At 45.1% G+C, this 14,052-nt stretch overlaps 1 protein-coding gene across 1 annotated transcript; it reads left to right on the forward strand.

The window, feature by feature from the left end:
• Nucleotides 1–1,406: 1,406 nt before the first annotated feature.
• LOC115748681 (chalcone synthase 6-4-like) lies at nucleotides 1,407–2,554 on the forward strand. The gene has a single exon (XM_030685254.2). It carries the CDS (start codon nucleotides 1,466–1,468, stop codon nucleotides 2,552–2,554), a length of 1,089 nt encoding a protein of 362 aa, XP_030541114.2. The 5' UTR covers nucleotides 1,407–1,465.
• Nucleotides 2,555–14,052: the final 11,498 nt, after the last annotated feature.

The raw sequence follows: 14,052 nt of genomic DNA on the forward strand, positions 1-14,052 counted from the left end.
ACAATATTCTTCTTGCAACTGTCCTTGATGCAACAATTAACGTTATACTTTATGAACTTTGAAAAGTGATTTGTAATTGCAATTTGTACATTAAAAGAATGAGAGGGAGAAAAGAAGAAAGTCATTTTCAGAAAAGTTGTTACAACAACGAAAATAAAGAAATAAATAAACATGAAGGATACGAGAGTCGTTTACCCTCTTTTCTATTAGGTTAGGAAGTGTTTTGCATTGACTAAGTCAATTTTGATAAAGTAAACAGGTCGGGAAGTGTTTTGCATTGACTAAGTCAATTTTGATAAAGTAAACGGGTGAGAAGAGGGTAAACCACTCTCGTATCCTTCATGTTTATTTATTTCTTTATTTTCGTTGCTGTAACAACTTTTCTGAAAATGCCTTTCTTCTTTTCTCTCTCTCATTCTTTTAATGTACAAATTGCAAATAAAAATCACTTTTCAAAGTTCATAAAGTATAACGTTAATTGTTGCATCAAGGACAGTTGCAAGAAGAATATTGTTACTAGCAAATTGAGGTCGTAACTACTTTCCTTTGACCTGAATGCCTTACCTACTACAATGTGTCTGCATCTAATGCCCTATGAGTAATATAATGCTTCGTGAGATGTCTCTTAATAAATTATTAATTTCAACATGATTTTGTCTTAATCAGGAATTAGACCCCCCCTGGCAAAGCACATGCAAGCCTGCACTTACACAATTCTCGCAGCATCTTTCCTCCTACTCCTCCTCCTTACCGCATGGAAGAAGGAGAGAACATACAGAGAAAATTGCAGAGACCACAAAATTCCTTCTTGCTGAGGGTCTAGTCCACCGCTGGGGAAACCCACAAAATTCTTTTCTTGATGGTTCACCTCTGGAAAGGTTGCGACACTAAATAACAAATTGCCCTAAACAATTTTGGAGGAATGAGTTTTTCAGTTGAACATTCAAATAAGGTGAACGGACAGTATCCCCTGGGTTACAAACCGATGGCCATTGACCATCCCCATCTCATTGTTTTGTTTTTCAAATTAGAAAATGGAACACCATGATCTAATTAATGTGGCATCTTTTCCATGAGGAGGTTTTAATAATGAGTTGGTATGTTCTTGCTTAGAACATGGCTAGCTCAGTACTTATATATGTAATCATCGGTTGGGACTCTATTCTTGCAGCTGAGCATCTTTCCCTTCTTGTCTCGTCCTACCCCTACACTATCTTCTTCTTCCTTTTCGTGCAATCCGATCAATGGGGTCTTTAGTTCGCAAAGTCCCAGCGGCAATCCTGGCCATCGGCACTGCCAACCCTCCAACTAGTATATCTCAGGACAATTATCCTGATTTTTTCTTTCGAGTCACGAATTCCGAGCATTTGACTGATGATAAGGAGAGGTTCACCCGCATGTGTAAGCAATTTTTTCCCCTTTTTTCTTTGCCTGCTCCAGACAGTTTTGATTGTGGGGCACCATCATGTTCTTCTTCTTTTCCCTCTTTCATCATGTTTCTGACTGTATTGCAGGTAACAGATCTGGCATGAAGAAGCGTCATTTTATCATGACAGAAGAAATTTTCAAGCAAAATCCGGGTATTTGCTCTTCAGGTGCCCCATCACTCAACCAACGGCAAGATTTGGCCATCAAGGTGCACCCGGAATTGGCAATGGAAGCAGCAACCAAGGCCATCGAGGAATGGGGTCAGCCAAAATCGGCCATCACCCATCTCATCATGTGCTCTACGACTGGTGTGGACATGCCCGGGTTAGACGCGAAGCTCGTCCATCTCCTTGGCCTTTCCCCTTCCATCAACAGGCTCATGCTCTACAGTCTGGGCTGCCATGCCTCGGGGACTGTCCTCCGGATCGCCAAGGACATCGCTGAGAACAATCCCGAGGCACGAATTCTCACGGTTTCCGTCGAGACAAATGTCCTTTTGTTTCAAGCACCTACTGAAGACAATCCTGCGTCTTTAATCCCTAGCTGCACCTTTGGTGATGGCGCAGCAGCTATGGTTATAGGCACTGTTCCACTAGACTCGACTGCAGAACGGCCCCTTTTCCAGATCATCTCCACCTCACAAATGCTGGTCCCCGGTACGGTTGGGGCGCTTACACTTGAGTGTCGGGAGAATGGTATCGTCACAACTACATCGAAAGAGGTGCCACAGCTGATTTCGTCCAACCTGGAGGCATGCTTGGCCAAAACTTTCAGGTCAGCCACCAACAGCGACGTCGTCAAGGACTGGAACTCCATTTTCTGGGCCGTGCATCTCGGATACACGCAGGTTTTTGACCGGGTGGAAGAGACGCTTGGGTTGAGCAAAGAGAGGCTAAGAGCTTCGAGGCACGTGCGAGAAGAGTACGGGAACATGTTAAGTGCCACCGTTGTGTTCATTCTAAATGAGCTAAGGAATAAGTCGATGAAGGAAGGCATGGCCACCACCGGAGAGGGGCCGGAGTGGGGGGTGCTCTTAGGGTTTGGCCCCGGCATCACCATCGAGACTGTCGTTTTGCGAAGTGTGCCCCTGCAAGCGGTGGTGAAGTCACGCCCTTTCCCCGGTTGAGGCCGAAAACAAAAATTTCTTCAGCGCAGGGAAATTTGCACACCCACCAATCTAAAGTTTGATATTTATGTTAATTTGGTCCATATAATCCCTGGCTGTGTACTTCTTCCATTCCAGCAAATGATCAAATCTACATCCTAATTATATAGTCGTTTGCATTTTCTTTGTTGAATATAAGTTATATAACTGCTTCAAATGATTTGCTTGGACTTTTTGTTGTAAACCTTGGTCTCTAGGGTGGTGTTTGTTTGAGTGAAAGTGTTTTTCGGAAATTCATTTTTCGAACTTTTATCCGTTTGGTTCGCCAAAAATGACAAATCAACCAAAAGAATTTTCTGTAAAATAATCATACATAAAATCAGGAAAGTGAATTACCCAATCTGAAGAGGTGTGAAAACATTTTGCAGGATTGCTAGTTTCAAATTTTTTAATATTTTGTTATATTTTATTTTCTTTTTTCTTTTTATTTTTTTTCTTTCCCTTGGCCAGTGATCGGCCATAGGCACAAGCAGGTGAGGCTTGACCTCACCCGCCCGCTCCTCTAGCGACACGACCTCAATTCAACTCAAGCCTCGCTATGGCCCGACGATCGGCGAGGTAGAAGAAATACAGAAAAATAATAATAAAATAATTACATGCAAGGCCAAACTTCATCGTGGCCCCATGACAAGCGAGGTTGAAGAAAAAAATAAAAAATAATTTAAAATTCATAAAATAAATTGGCATAAGATAAAATTACGAGATTAAAATTGTTTTTCAAATGAAAATCAATTAATAGGAAATGTTTTTGGTCACATATAACCAGACAAATGAAAACAAATCGTTTTCATGAAAAATGATTTTCGGAAAATAATTTTTCCTTTTCATGAAGTTTTCCGTCGAGTGCATTTGTTTGAATGAAAGTGTTTTCCATAAATTGGTTTTCCGGACTTTCACCCGCTTGATTTACCAAAATTGACTTAGTCAATGTAAAATAATTTTCGGCCAACTGAAACTTCATGCACAAAATTAGAAAAGTGAATTCTTAAAAGTAAAGAGGTGAAAATATTTTTCGGAATTGCTCCTCTCAAGTTTTCTTACTTTTTAGCCTTTAGAAATTTGATATTCATATTTATATTTTGATATAATTTAATTTTTATCTTTCTTTTTCTTCTACATCCACCGCTCGTTGTGCATCGGCGATGGTAGTAGACTAGAGAGCTTGCTTGTAACCGCCACCGGCTAGTCGTTGTGGAGGACATCACAGCAAAGGAAGAAGGAAGAAAGAAAACAAAAAGCAAGAAAAAAGAATATAAAATATAAAATTTCCGATATGATTTAAAAAATTCGACAAAAAAAAAAAAATTTAAAAATTCAATTTTTTTTATAATAAAATAAATTTAAAAAGAATAAAATATAATCTATAAATCTAAGAAAAAAATTTTGGTTTCCTAATTTGGTGACACGTGATCGAAAATATTTTCAAGTGTTTGATTCTCATTTGGAAAATGATTTCCACCTTGTGACTTTATTGTGACGCCTTAGAAATTCGTAGTTTGTAATTTGCCCGAATTCAATAAAAGGAAGAATTATTATTGAATTCCAGTTGGTAAAATTTTGGATTGTAAGGAATTAAGTGACGAATTTTGAACAGTTCTCGATTTGTCGTTCGGTTTCAATTAGGTCTCGAAATTGTAGTTGCCGCAACTTAGGATTTTAATCTTTGCGCCTAGACCTTTTCCGGACAGAACCTAGCCCGTGAAAATCCATATTTTATCCTTAGTCGGTTGAGCCAAAAATCCGGTCACTCCAGATTTATCAAAAGACCGTTTTGCCCCCAATAATACACTAAAAGACAAGATATTTAAAATATCTTGTGGGCCCCACTTGCCATTAATTTCTCCCAACCACCAGTCAAATTTGGTCAACTTACCTACCCTTTCCTCTCTCTCTCTCTCTCTCTCTCGCTGGTCTTCCCCCCTCCCCCGTTCATCGTGTGACCGCCCCCTCCTCCCTCACTCACCGAGCCACCATCCTTCTCCTTCCTTAGTTGTTTTGTACGACCACCACCACCTCAAGTCTCCATTGTCACTTTGCCACCTTGACCCCACCATCTCGACCACCGTTTGCCGCCGCCGGACTTGAAACAGACCCGGTGGACTCTTGCTCTGTTTCCGCCTCAGGGGGGGTCGCAGCGCCGCTCCAGCTACCCCGGGCCCTTTCGACCATCCCTAGCAGCCGTGTCATCACTCCTCCGTCCCCTCTACCCATCGCCACCACCGCGCCACGCCATTGCCGTCCGCAAAGAACTCAAGGAAGCCGAACAGCCCCGTCATCCCCTATTTTGCATTGAGCTACTGACTTGCCGCCCTCCGTCGTCTTCAGCCCAACTCCGGCCACCCCGCACCACCCCGAGCAACCGCCTTCGATCCCTCACCTTCCTCAAAGGCTACCGGAAGCTGGCTGCTGCCCGTAGATCCCCAAAACAGCCCCAGCCAAACCTCTCATATTCCGCCCAAACTTCCCTTATTTCGTGCCCGATTCTGCCCGGCTACATCCGGCCTTCCGCCACCGCCACCGCCGCTACCTACACAACTACCCGGAGACTCCCCAACATTGGCCACTCATTCCCCCAGCCTTACACAGCCCAAGCCCCCTCGAATCAGCCCCGAAGCCACTGTCTTGCCTTGTTTTTCCTCTACCCGATCACTGTTCATCACCGACCGCCACTGTTCCGATCGTTAGCGATCGTCGCCCACCACCCTCGACTCCCGTGCCACCGTCTCGAAGTGTCGCCGCTTCACCCGACCACCCTCGACAAAGTTTGGAGCTTGAAGCTCGATTTGAGTCGTGACTCGATGATCGTCTTATTTGGGCCGGGCCGAGTTCGTTGTCGTCGCCGCCCGAGTTGAGATTGCCCGAGCTAATTTTATTGTGAGTTAGCCTCTAACTCTCGGTTAGGACGCTAATTGCATTCGAAATTAAATTAATTAGCTAATTAGGGTATTTAGGTAGATTAATTGCGATTGGGCTAGATAGAAACATGGTTTAGGCTAAATGATCGTAATTAGTTAAGATTAGTCGGTTAGCTAGGTTGTCTGTGGCTAATTGGCGAGTAGAATTGATTGAATTGAGTGATTGTGTTGATTGATTGTGAGCGAGCGATAGTTCAGAAACGAGCGCGCGATTAGCTATCAATTGGAATTGAAATTGTGATTAAAAATCGACTAGCTACAATTGATGAATTGATTCTTGAATTTTGGATGTAAATGCCGGATTTGATCGTTGATTGCCGTGGTGGTCCAATTAGAGGTTAATCGCCCTAAATTGCTTGATTTATCGGTCAATATAATTATGCATTTATGTGACCACGTATGAGATCAAATTGCATGATTTTGTACGAAAACGGCATTGAGCCAAATATTTGAACATGCGAGTATGAACATTCGACCTAATTTCAAGAAATGAACCGGCTGGTTATCAAAGTGCTTAAGTGGTCACATAATTGGATAATTTCGACAACCATTATCTTCTAGTTGGTCAGCTCTGGCAATCATTGTCTTCTGGTTGATGGATGCGCGTCAGCATCATTGTCTTCTAGTCGTTCGTTTGCTGGTCGCAGCTTATGAAGGGCCGAAGCCTTTTAAGGATTCCTGTTAGCTCCGTGCCGTGTCGACAATCATTGTCTTATGGTTGGTCAAGTGGAGCCACATTGACTATCAGAAGCCATCGCTAGAAGTAAGGGACGATGTCCGGTCCCGCCAAAAGAGCACCAATTGACTAGTGTGCTGGACCTACTGGTCGGTTTTGATAATAAATGGATTACATGTGGTGTCCTGTGCATGCAAGTGTTGTGATGCTTTACCAATTGATTGAATTGGTTTGGTTGATTTGATTGTTGAGTCGGGCCCGCATCGCATTACGTGTGGCCTGGCAGGTAAGCTTGTATGTGGTTGAAATATATGCTCTATGATGACGTGACTATTTATTAGGACGTCTGAGCGAATTAACGCCCTAGCGGGGCTTAGGCATTGACTCACTAAGATTTATTTCTCACTCCATCGTTGTTAACCATTTTCGGGTAGTGATGGAACTCGTGAACATTAAGGCGAGGGTTGTTGTAGGATCTTTTGAGAGTAGATGAAGGTTTAACCTTACCCGACCGTATCTCTTTTTGAGATCCTAGAGAGCCACCCCGAAGTATGGGGTTGTGTATAATTGTGTATAGCTCAAGAGGGTTAAGATTCATTTGCTCTTGCTTTATGAATGAAATTATCTTTGTGAAATGATTGTAGTGATTTTCCTACTATTCTATCCCGGCGATCCGATTTGTTTAGGAGAGTTGCACGTTTCGCATGCGCCGTAATTTCGTAGGTCGATAGTGTACTTAGGATGCTATCATTAGTGACTTGAGGCGATTTGGTAGGTATGTAGCGAGCCCGAGGATCGGGGCGTAACACCCCGTCCAAGGTAGTATTAGAGCATGTCGGCCTAATCCATCCGGTCATTAGCCTGGAGTAATAAGGAGCGATAGAAAATAGGATAGTTAGTGGGTTAATAATCGTTGTGCATGTGATTGTTGCTATTGCCTTGAATTATGGGGCCGTCTTCTGACCGTGCTTGCTATGGGGTGTGTAGGACTTCCTAATTTACCCGCGAGATGAGCAAACGCGCCAGAGAGCACCCCGAGGACCCCGAGCTAGGCCTGTCAGACCGATTGAGGAAATATTGGAAGAAGATAGAGCGTCGCGCGCTACGAGCTCGGTTGGACAAGAGCTGACTATGGCTGAGATCTTGCAAGCGCTTGGAGCTATTAGGGATCTAATGGGGCAGTAAGTAAGGCATCGTAACGCTGTTACCACTGCCGCCGCCGAAGCCCCACCTGTGAATCACCCAACCGGAGCTGTAAATGATGGACGCATGGCCTAAAGGTTGGTGGAACAATTTCTTAAGTTGAAGCTGCCCAAGTTCTCTGGGAGCGGAGATCCTCAAGCCGCCACTTCGTGGATCGAGGAGCCGGAGAAAGCATTTGACCCGCAGAGGTGTACCAATGAGGATAAGGTCACCTTGGCAGAGTACCGGTTGTAGGGGATGCAAGTATATGGTGGAGAGCCTCGAAGGATAGAGTCTTCCTCGAGAGCATGGTCCCGATGTGGGATGCCTTCGTGGAAGCACTTAATGGAAAGTACTTTTTGGACACCGCGAGAGAATAAAAGATGGCAGAGTTCTTTCGCCTATGCCGTAACCGGTTGACGGTGGATCAGCATGAGGCCAAATTTGTTGAGCTGTCCAAGTATGCCCCGAGATTAGTTGAAGACCCCGTGGATAGGGCCAGGAGGTTCAGAGATGGGCTGAAGCCCGAGATTAAGAATGTGCTGGTGCCATTCAACTTGAAGGACTACAATGACCTCTATGAAAGAGCTCGGATGATAGAGTAGGATTTGTCTGAAAGGGTCGCTACAATCGGATCGCTGTTTGCGCCATCACATAGAAGAGATATTCGGCAAGGGAAGAGATCGATGTAAGGTAAAAAATACAGCATCCCGCCTAATCGCCGAGGAGCGATCAGCAAGCCAATGCCTCGCTGAAATGATGTCTGCCGCCTGTGTAACCGGAGGCATGGGTCCGCTCCGTGTTTGATGCCCGGAGCCTGCTTTGGATGTGGCCAGCAAAGCTATCTTGTGAGGGATTGCCCGTAGAGGTAATAAACCAGGCTGCTAGGAGGCCAAGTTGGAAGGATCGTGTCACCGAATTACCAAATCGGACCCCATGCGCAAGGACGCGTATTTACTATCACTCGAGAGGAGGCGAAGGACTCGCCAACCGTAACATGTACGGTCCTTTTGTAGAATAGCGTAGCTTATGCTTTTTTAACCCTGGTGCTACGAATTCTTTTGTTGCGGATCAATTTGTTAAGCTGTCTGAATTAAATGTGGTATCGTTAGATGTTGTTTTCAAGGAGTCTACACCTTTAAAGGATAGCGTGGTAGCTACCGTAGGCTATCCTGGCTATAGACTAGTAGTAGATGGTCATGAGAGTAAGATAGAGCTTCGGGCATCGGAGATGAACGATTTTGACTTGATCGTGAGAATGGACCGGTTAACAAAGTAAAAGGCCACAATGGACTGCTATCATAAGGCTATTCAATTTAGGCCATTGGATGGGGCCAATTTTGAATTTGTAGGAAATTGAGGAGGAACCTCGATCGTAGCAATCTCGTCGCTAGAGGCGACTTGTTTATTGGAGAGTGGTTGCCAAGGTTATTTAGCTACGGTAGTGGATACGTCCATTGGGGAAACTAAGTTGGAGGATATTGCTGTAGTATGTGAGTTTCTAGATATTTTCCCTTAAGAACTGCCCGGATCGCCGCTTTAAAGAGAAATAGATATCGTGATTGAACTAGCTCTAGGGACGGAACCGATCTCTAAGATACCGTATAGAATGGCATTGTCAGAATTGAAGGAACTCAAGGTGCGGATGCAAGAACCGTTGGATAAAGGGTTCATTCACCATAGTGCATCACCTTGGGGAGCACCAGTGTTATTTGTTAAGAAGAAGGATGGGTCTATGAGGTCGTGTATAGACTACGTGCGGTTGAATCAAGTGATGATCAAGAACAAGTACTTGCCGCCGAGGATTGATGATCTGTTCAATCAGTTGCATGGAGCATCAATGTTTTCTAAGATTGATCTACGGATGGGATACCATCAGTTGAGGATCGAGAAAGAAGATATACCAAAAATGGCCTTTAGGACGCGTTATGGACATTATGAGTTCATAGTGATGCCGTTTAGCTCGACGAATGCTGCCGTTGTCGCTTTTATGAATCTGATGAACAAAGTGTTCGAGGAATTCTTGGATCACTTCGTAATCGTGTTCATGGACAATATCCTGGTATACTCGAAGAGTTCCGAGGACCATGAACAACACTTGAGGATAGTGTTGGAGACTCTGAGAATGCATAAGCTTTTTGCTAATCTCGGTAAGTGTGAGTTCTGGTTGACCCGTGTGGCGTTCTTAGGCCACGTAGTTTCTGGTGAAGGCATTGAGGTGGATCTGTCTAAGATTGAGGAAGTCATGGATTGGCCAAGACCGACAATAGTGATTGAGATCAGAAGCTTTTTGGGTTTGGCAGGCTATTATAGGCGATTCATGGAGAAGTTCTCAACTATAGCCTCGCATATGACTAAGCTGCTAAAAAAGGATGTGAAGTATGAATGGACAGACAAATGCGAGCGTAGCTTTCAAGAGCTTAAGCATAAGGCGACTACGGCCCTCGTATTGATGATTATGTCCGGTTTTGGAGGATTTGAGATCTACAAGAATGCGTCAATCAAAGGTCTAGGTTGTATTCTAATGCAACATGGAAGGGTAGTAGCATATGCATTTCGCCGGTTGAGACCCCACGAGTTGAACTACCCGACGCACGACTTGGAGTTGGCTACGGTCGTGTTCACCTTGAAGATTTGGAGTCGTTATCCGATTGGGGAAAGTTTTCAGGTGTATACCGATCATCAGAGCTTAAAGTACCTATTCTCTCAGAAAGAGTTGAACATGAGGCAGCGTCGATGGATGGAGCTACTCAAGGATTATGATTGTGAGATATTGTATCATCCAGGCAAGGCAAATAAGGTTGCAAATGCCATAAGTAGAAAATCAGCGATTGATCAATTAGGTATGAATGAATGATGTTTGCTTAAGCAAGTGAGAGACTCGGACTTTAAGTTGGAAATAAGTCGTCTGTCAAGTCTAGTGGCTACATTGAGAATCGAGCCAGAAGTGCAAGTGAGAATTAAGACCCAGCGGTCAGCAGACCCCACTATTCAGAAGATCCTTCAAGTGGACTCGGCTAAACGAAGAGTCGACTTTCAAGTGGCCGAGGATGGGATACTGAAGTTTAAAGGACAACTAGTTGTGCCAATCGATGAAAGTCTAAGGGAGGATATCTTATTGGAGGTACATCGTAGCAGTTATAGTATCCACCTTGGAAGTATAAAGATGTATCAGAATCTGAAGCAACATTTTTGGTGGAATGGAATGAAGGCGGATATAGCCAAAGCATGTTGCTAAGTGTTTGACGTATCAGCAGGTCAAGGTGCAACACCGTAAGCCGGGAGGATCGCTGCAGCCTTTTGAGATTCCGGAGTGGAAATGGGAGCATATCACAATGAATTTTGTGATGGGTTTACCTAGGAGTCAACGAGGACACGATTCGATCCGGGTTTTAGTAGACAGATTGACGAAGTTGGGGCACTTCGTTCCAAGAAGAAAAGACTTTGCCTTAGACAAATATGCAGATTTGTATGTGAGGCACAACATGAGATTGCATGGAGTGCCGGTGACGATCACCTCGGATCGTTATCCCAAGTTCACTACCACATTTTGAAAAAATCTGCAGACCGCTTTGGGAACGAAACCGCAATTCAGCACGGCATATCACCCGCAAACCGATGGCTAATCCGAAATGACAATTCAAACACTCGAGGATATGCTGAGCGCCCGTGTCTTGGATTTCAAAGGCAGTTGGGAAGAGCAGTTGCATTTGGTTGAATTCGCCTACAACAATAGTTTTCCGCAGAGTATCAAGATGGCGTCATTCGAAGCACTGTATGGTAGGGCGTGTAGGACGCCGACCTGCTGGGATGAAGTAGGTGAAAGGAAAATCACCGATCCCGAGTTGGTGGAACAGCTATGGAAGCTAATAAAGTCATCGGAGACTGATCGAGGATAGCCCAAAGTTGTCAGAAGAGCTATGCAGATAGGAGGCATAGACCTCTAGAATTCCAAGTGGGCGATCATGTTTTTCTCAAGGTTTCGCTTATGAGAGGGACATCTTGTTTTGGCAAGAAAGGAAAGTTGAGCCCTTGGTATGTTGGGCCTTTCGAGATTTTGGAGAGGATTGGAAATCTGGCTTATCGCTCGACGTTGCCGCCAAGATTGGCTCAAGTACATAATGTGTTTCACGTATCGATGTTAAGGAAGTCCGAACTAGACCTCGCTCACGTGGAGCGTCCGGTCAGGATCGTGGATAGGAAAGAGTAAGTACTCCGAAACAAAACAATCCTGCTAGTAAAGGTGGTTTGGCAACACCATGGGACCGAAGGAGCTACACGGGAGAACGAGTAAGTTATGAAGAGTAGCTATCTATATCTTTTTGAAGAGTTGAAACTGCATCGTAATTTTGAGGACTAAATTTCCTAAGGTGGGGAGAGTTGTGGTGCCCCGAAATTCGTAGTTTACAATTTGCCCGAATTCAATAAAAGGAAGAATTATTATTGAATTCCAGTTGGTAAAATTTTGGATCGTAAGGAATTAAGTGACAAATTTTAGACAGTTCCCGATTTGTCATTCGATTTCGATTAGGTCTCGAAATCGTAGTCACCGCAACTTGGGATTTTAATCCTCATGCCTAGACCTTTTCCGCACCAAACCTAGCCCACGAAAATCCAAATTTTATTCTCGGTTGGTTGAGCCAAAAATCCGATTAGTCTAGATTTATCAAAAGACCGTTTTGCCCCTAATAATGCACCAGAAGACAAGATATTTAAAAATATCTTGTGGGCCCCACTTGCCATTAATTTCTCCCAAGCACTAGTCAAATCCGGTCAACTGACTTGCCCTTTTCTCTCTCTCTCTCTCTCTCTCTCTCTCCTCCCCCTCCCCTATTCATCATGCGACCGCCTCCTCCTCCCTCACTTACCGAGCTATCATCTTCCTCCTTCCTTAGCTGTTTTGTGTGACTACCACCACCTCAAGCCTCCATCGTCGCTCTACTACCTCGACGCCACCATCCCGACCGCCGTTCGCCGCCGACGGACTCGAAATTGTCCCGGCGAACTCCCGTTCTGTTTCCACCTCAGGGGGGTCGCAACGCCGCTTCAGCTACCCCGGGCCCTTTTGACCATCCCCAGCCGTCGCATTGTCGCTCCTCTGCCCCCTCTATCCATCACCACTACCGCACCACGCCATCGCCGTACGCAGCAGCTCGAGGAAGCCAAAATAGCCCGACATCCCCTATTACTCGCCGAGCTACTTTACCGCCTCCCTCTACCACCCTTAGCCCAGCTACGGCCACTCTAGACCACCCCGAGCGATCGCCTTCGACCCCTCATCGTCCTCCAAGGCTATCGGAAGCCGGCCGCCGCCCATAGAACCCCGAAATAGCCCCGGCCAGACCTTCCTTATTTCACGCCCGGTTCTGGCCGCTATCGCTCGGCCGCCTCCGGCCGTCCGCCTCCTCCACCAATGCCACCTATAGCTACACCGTAGACCCTCGACGTTGGGCACTCATTCCCCCAGCCTTGCATAGCCTAAACCCCCTTGAATCGGTCCCAAAGCCACCGTATTGCCCTGTTTTTCCTCTGTCTGATCATTGTTCACCGCCGGCCGCCACTGTTCCGATCACCGGCGACCGCCAGCCGCCACCCTCGGATCTTGTACCACCGTCTCGAAGCGTCGCCGCTTCACCCGACCACCCACAATAAAGTTTGGAGCCCGAAGCTCGATTTGGGCCTCGAGTCGCCGATCATCGTCTCCGAGCCGGGCCGAGTTCGTTGTTGTCACCGTCCGAGTTGAGATCGCCCGAGCTAATTTTATTGTGAATTAGCCCCTAACTCTTGGTTAGGACACTAATTGCGTTTGAAATTAGATTAATTAGCTAATTCGGGTGTTTAGGTAGATTAATTACGATCGGGCTAGATAGAAACGTGGTATAAGCTAAATGACCGTAATTAGTTAAGATTAGTCTATTAGCTAAGATGTTTGTAGCTAATTGGTGAGTAGAATTGATTGAATTGAGTAATTATGTTGATTGATCGTGAGCGAGCGATAGGTCAGAGACGAGTGCACGATTGCCTATCAATTAGAATTGAAATTGTGATTAAAAAACGATTGGATGCAATTGATGAATTGATTCTTGAATTTTGGATGTGAATGCCAGAGTTGATCGTTGATTGCCGTGGGGGTCTGATTAGAGGTTAATCGACTCAAATTGCTTGATTTGTCGATCAATATAATTGTGCATTCATGTGACTACGTATCAGATCAAATTGCATGATTTTGTATGAAAATGGCCTTGGGCCAAGTATTTGAACATGCGAGTATGAGCATTCGACTTAATTCCAAGAAATAAACTGGCTGGTTGTCGAAGTACTTTAGTGGTCACATAATCGGATAATTTCGACAACCATTGTCTTTTGGTTGGTCGGTCCTAGCAATCATTATCTTCTGGTTGCTGGATGCACGTCGCTCATTGTCTTCGGGCTGTTCGTTTGCCGGTCGCAGCTTGTGAAGGGCCGAAGCCTTTTAGGGATTCTTGTTAGCTCCGTGCCGTGTCGACAATCATTATCTTCTGGTTGGTTGAACGGAGTCACATGGACTATCAAAAGCTGTCGCCGGAAGTAAGGGACGATGCATGGTCCTCGCCAGAGAGCACCAACCGACTAGTGTGTTGGACCTACGAGTCGGTTTTGATAATAAATGGACTACGTGTCGTGTTCTATGCATGCAAGTGCTGTGA

Source organism: Rhodamnia argentea, chromosome 7, assembly GCF_020921035.1.
Source record: "Rhodamnia argentea isolate NSW1041297 chromosome 7, ASM2092103v1, whole genome shotgun sequence".
NCBI lineage: Eukaryota > Viridiplantae > Streptophyta > Magnoliopsida > Myrtales > Myrtaceae > Rhodamnia > Rhodamnia argentea.

What these genes read in the sequence shown, in the direction of transcription:
- LOC115748681 (XM_030685254.2), top strand. Translation starts at nt 1,466, where the DNA reads ATGTTCTTCTTCTTTTCCCTCTTTCATCATGTTTCTGACTGTATTGCA.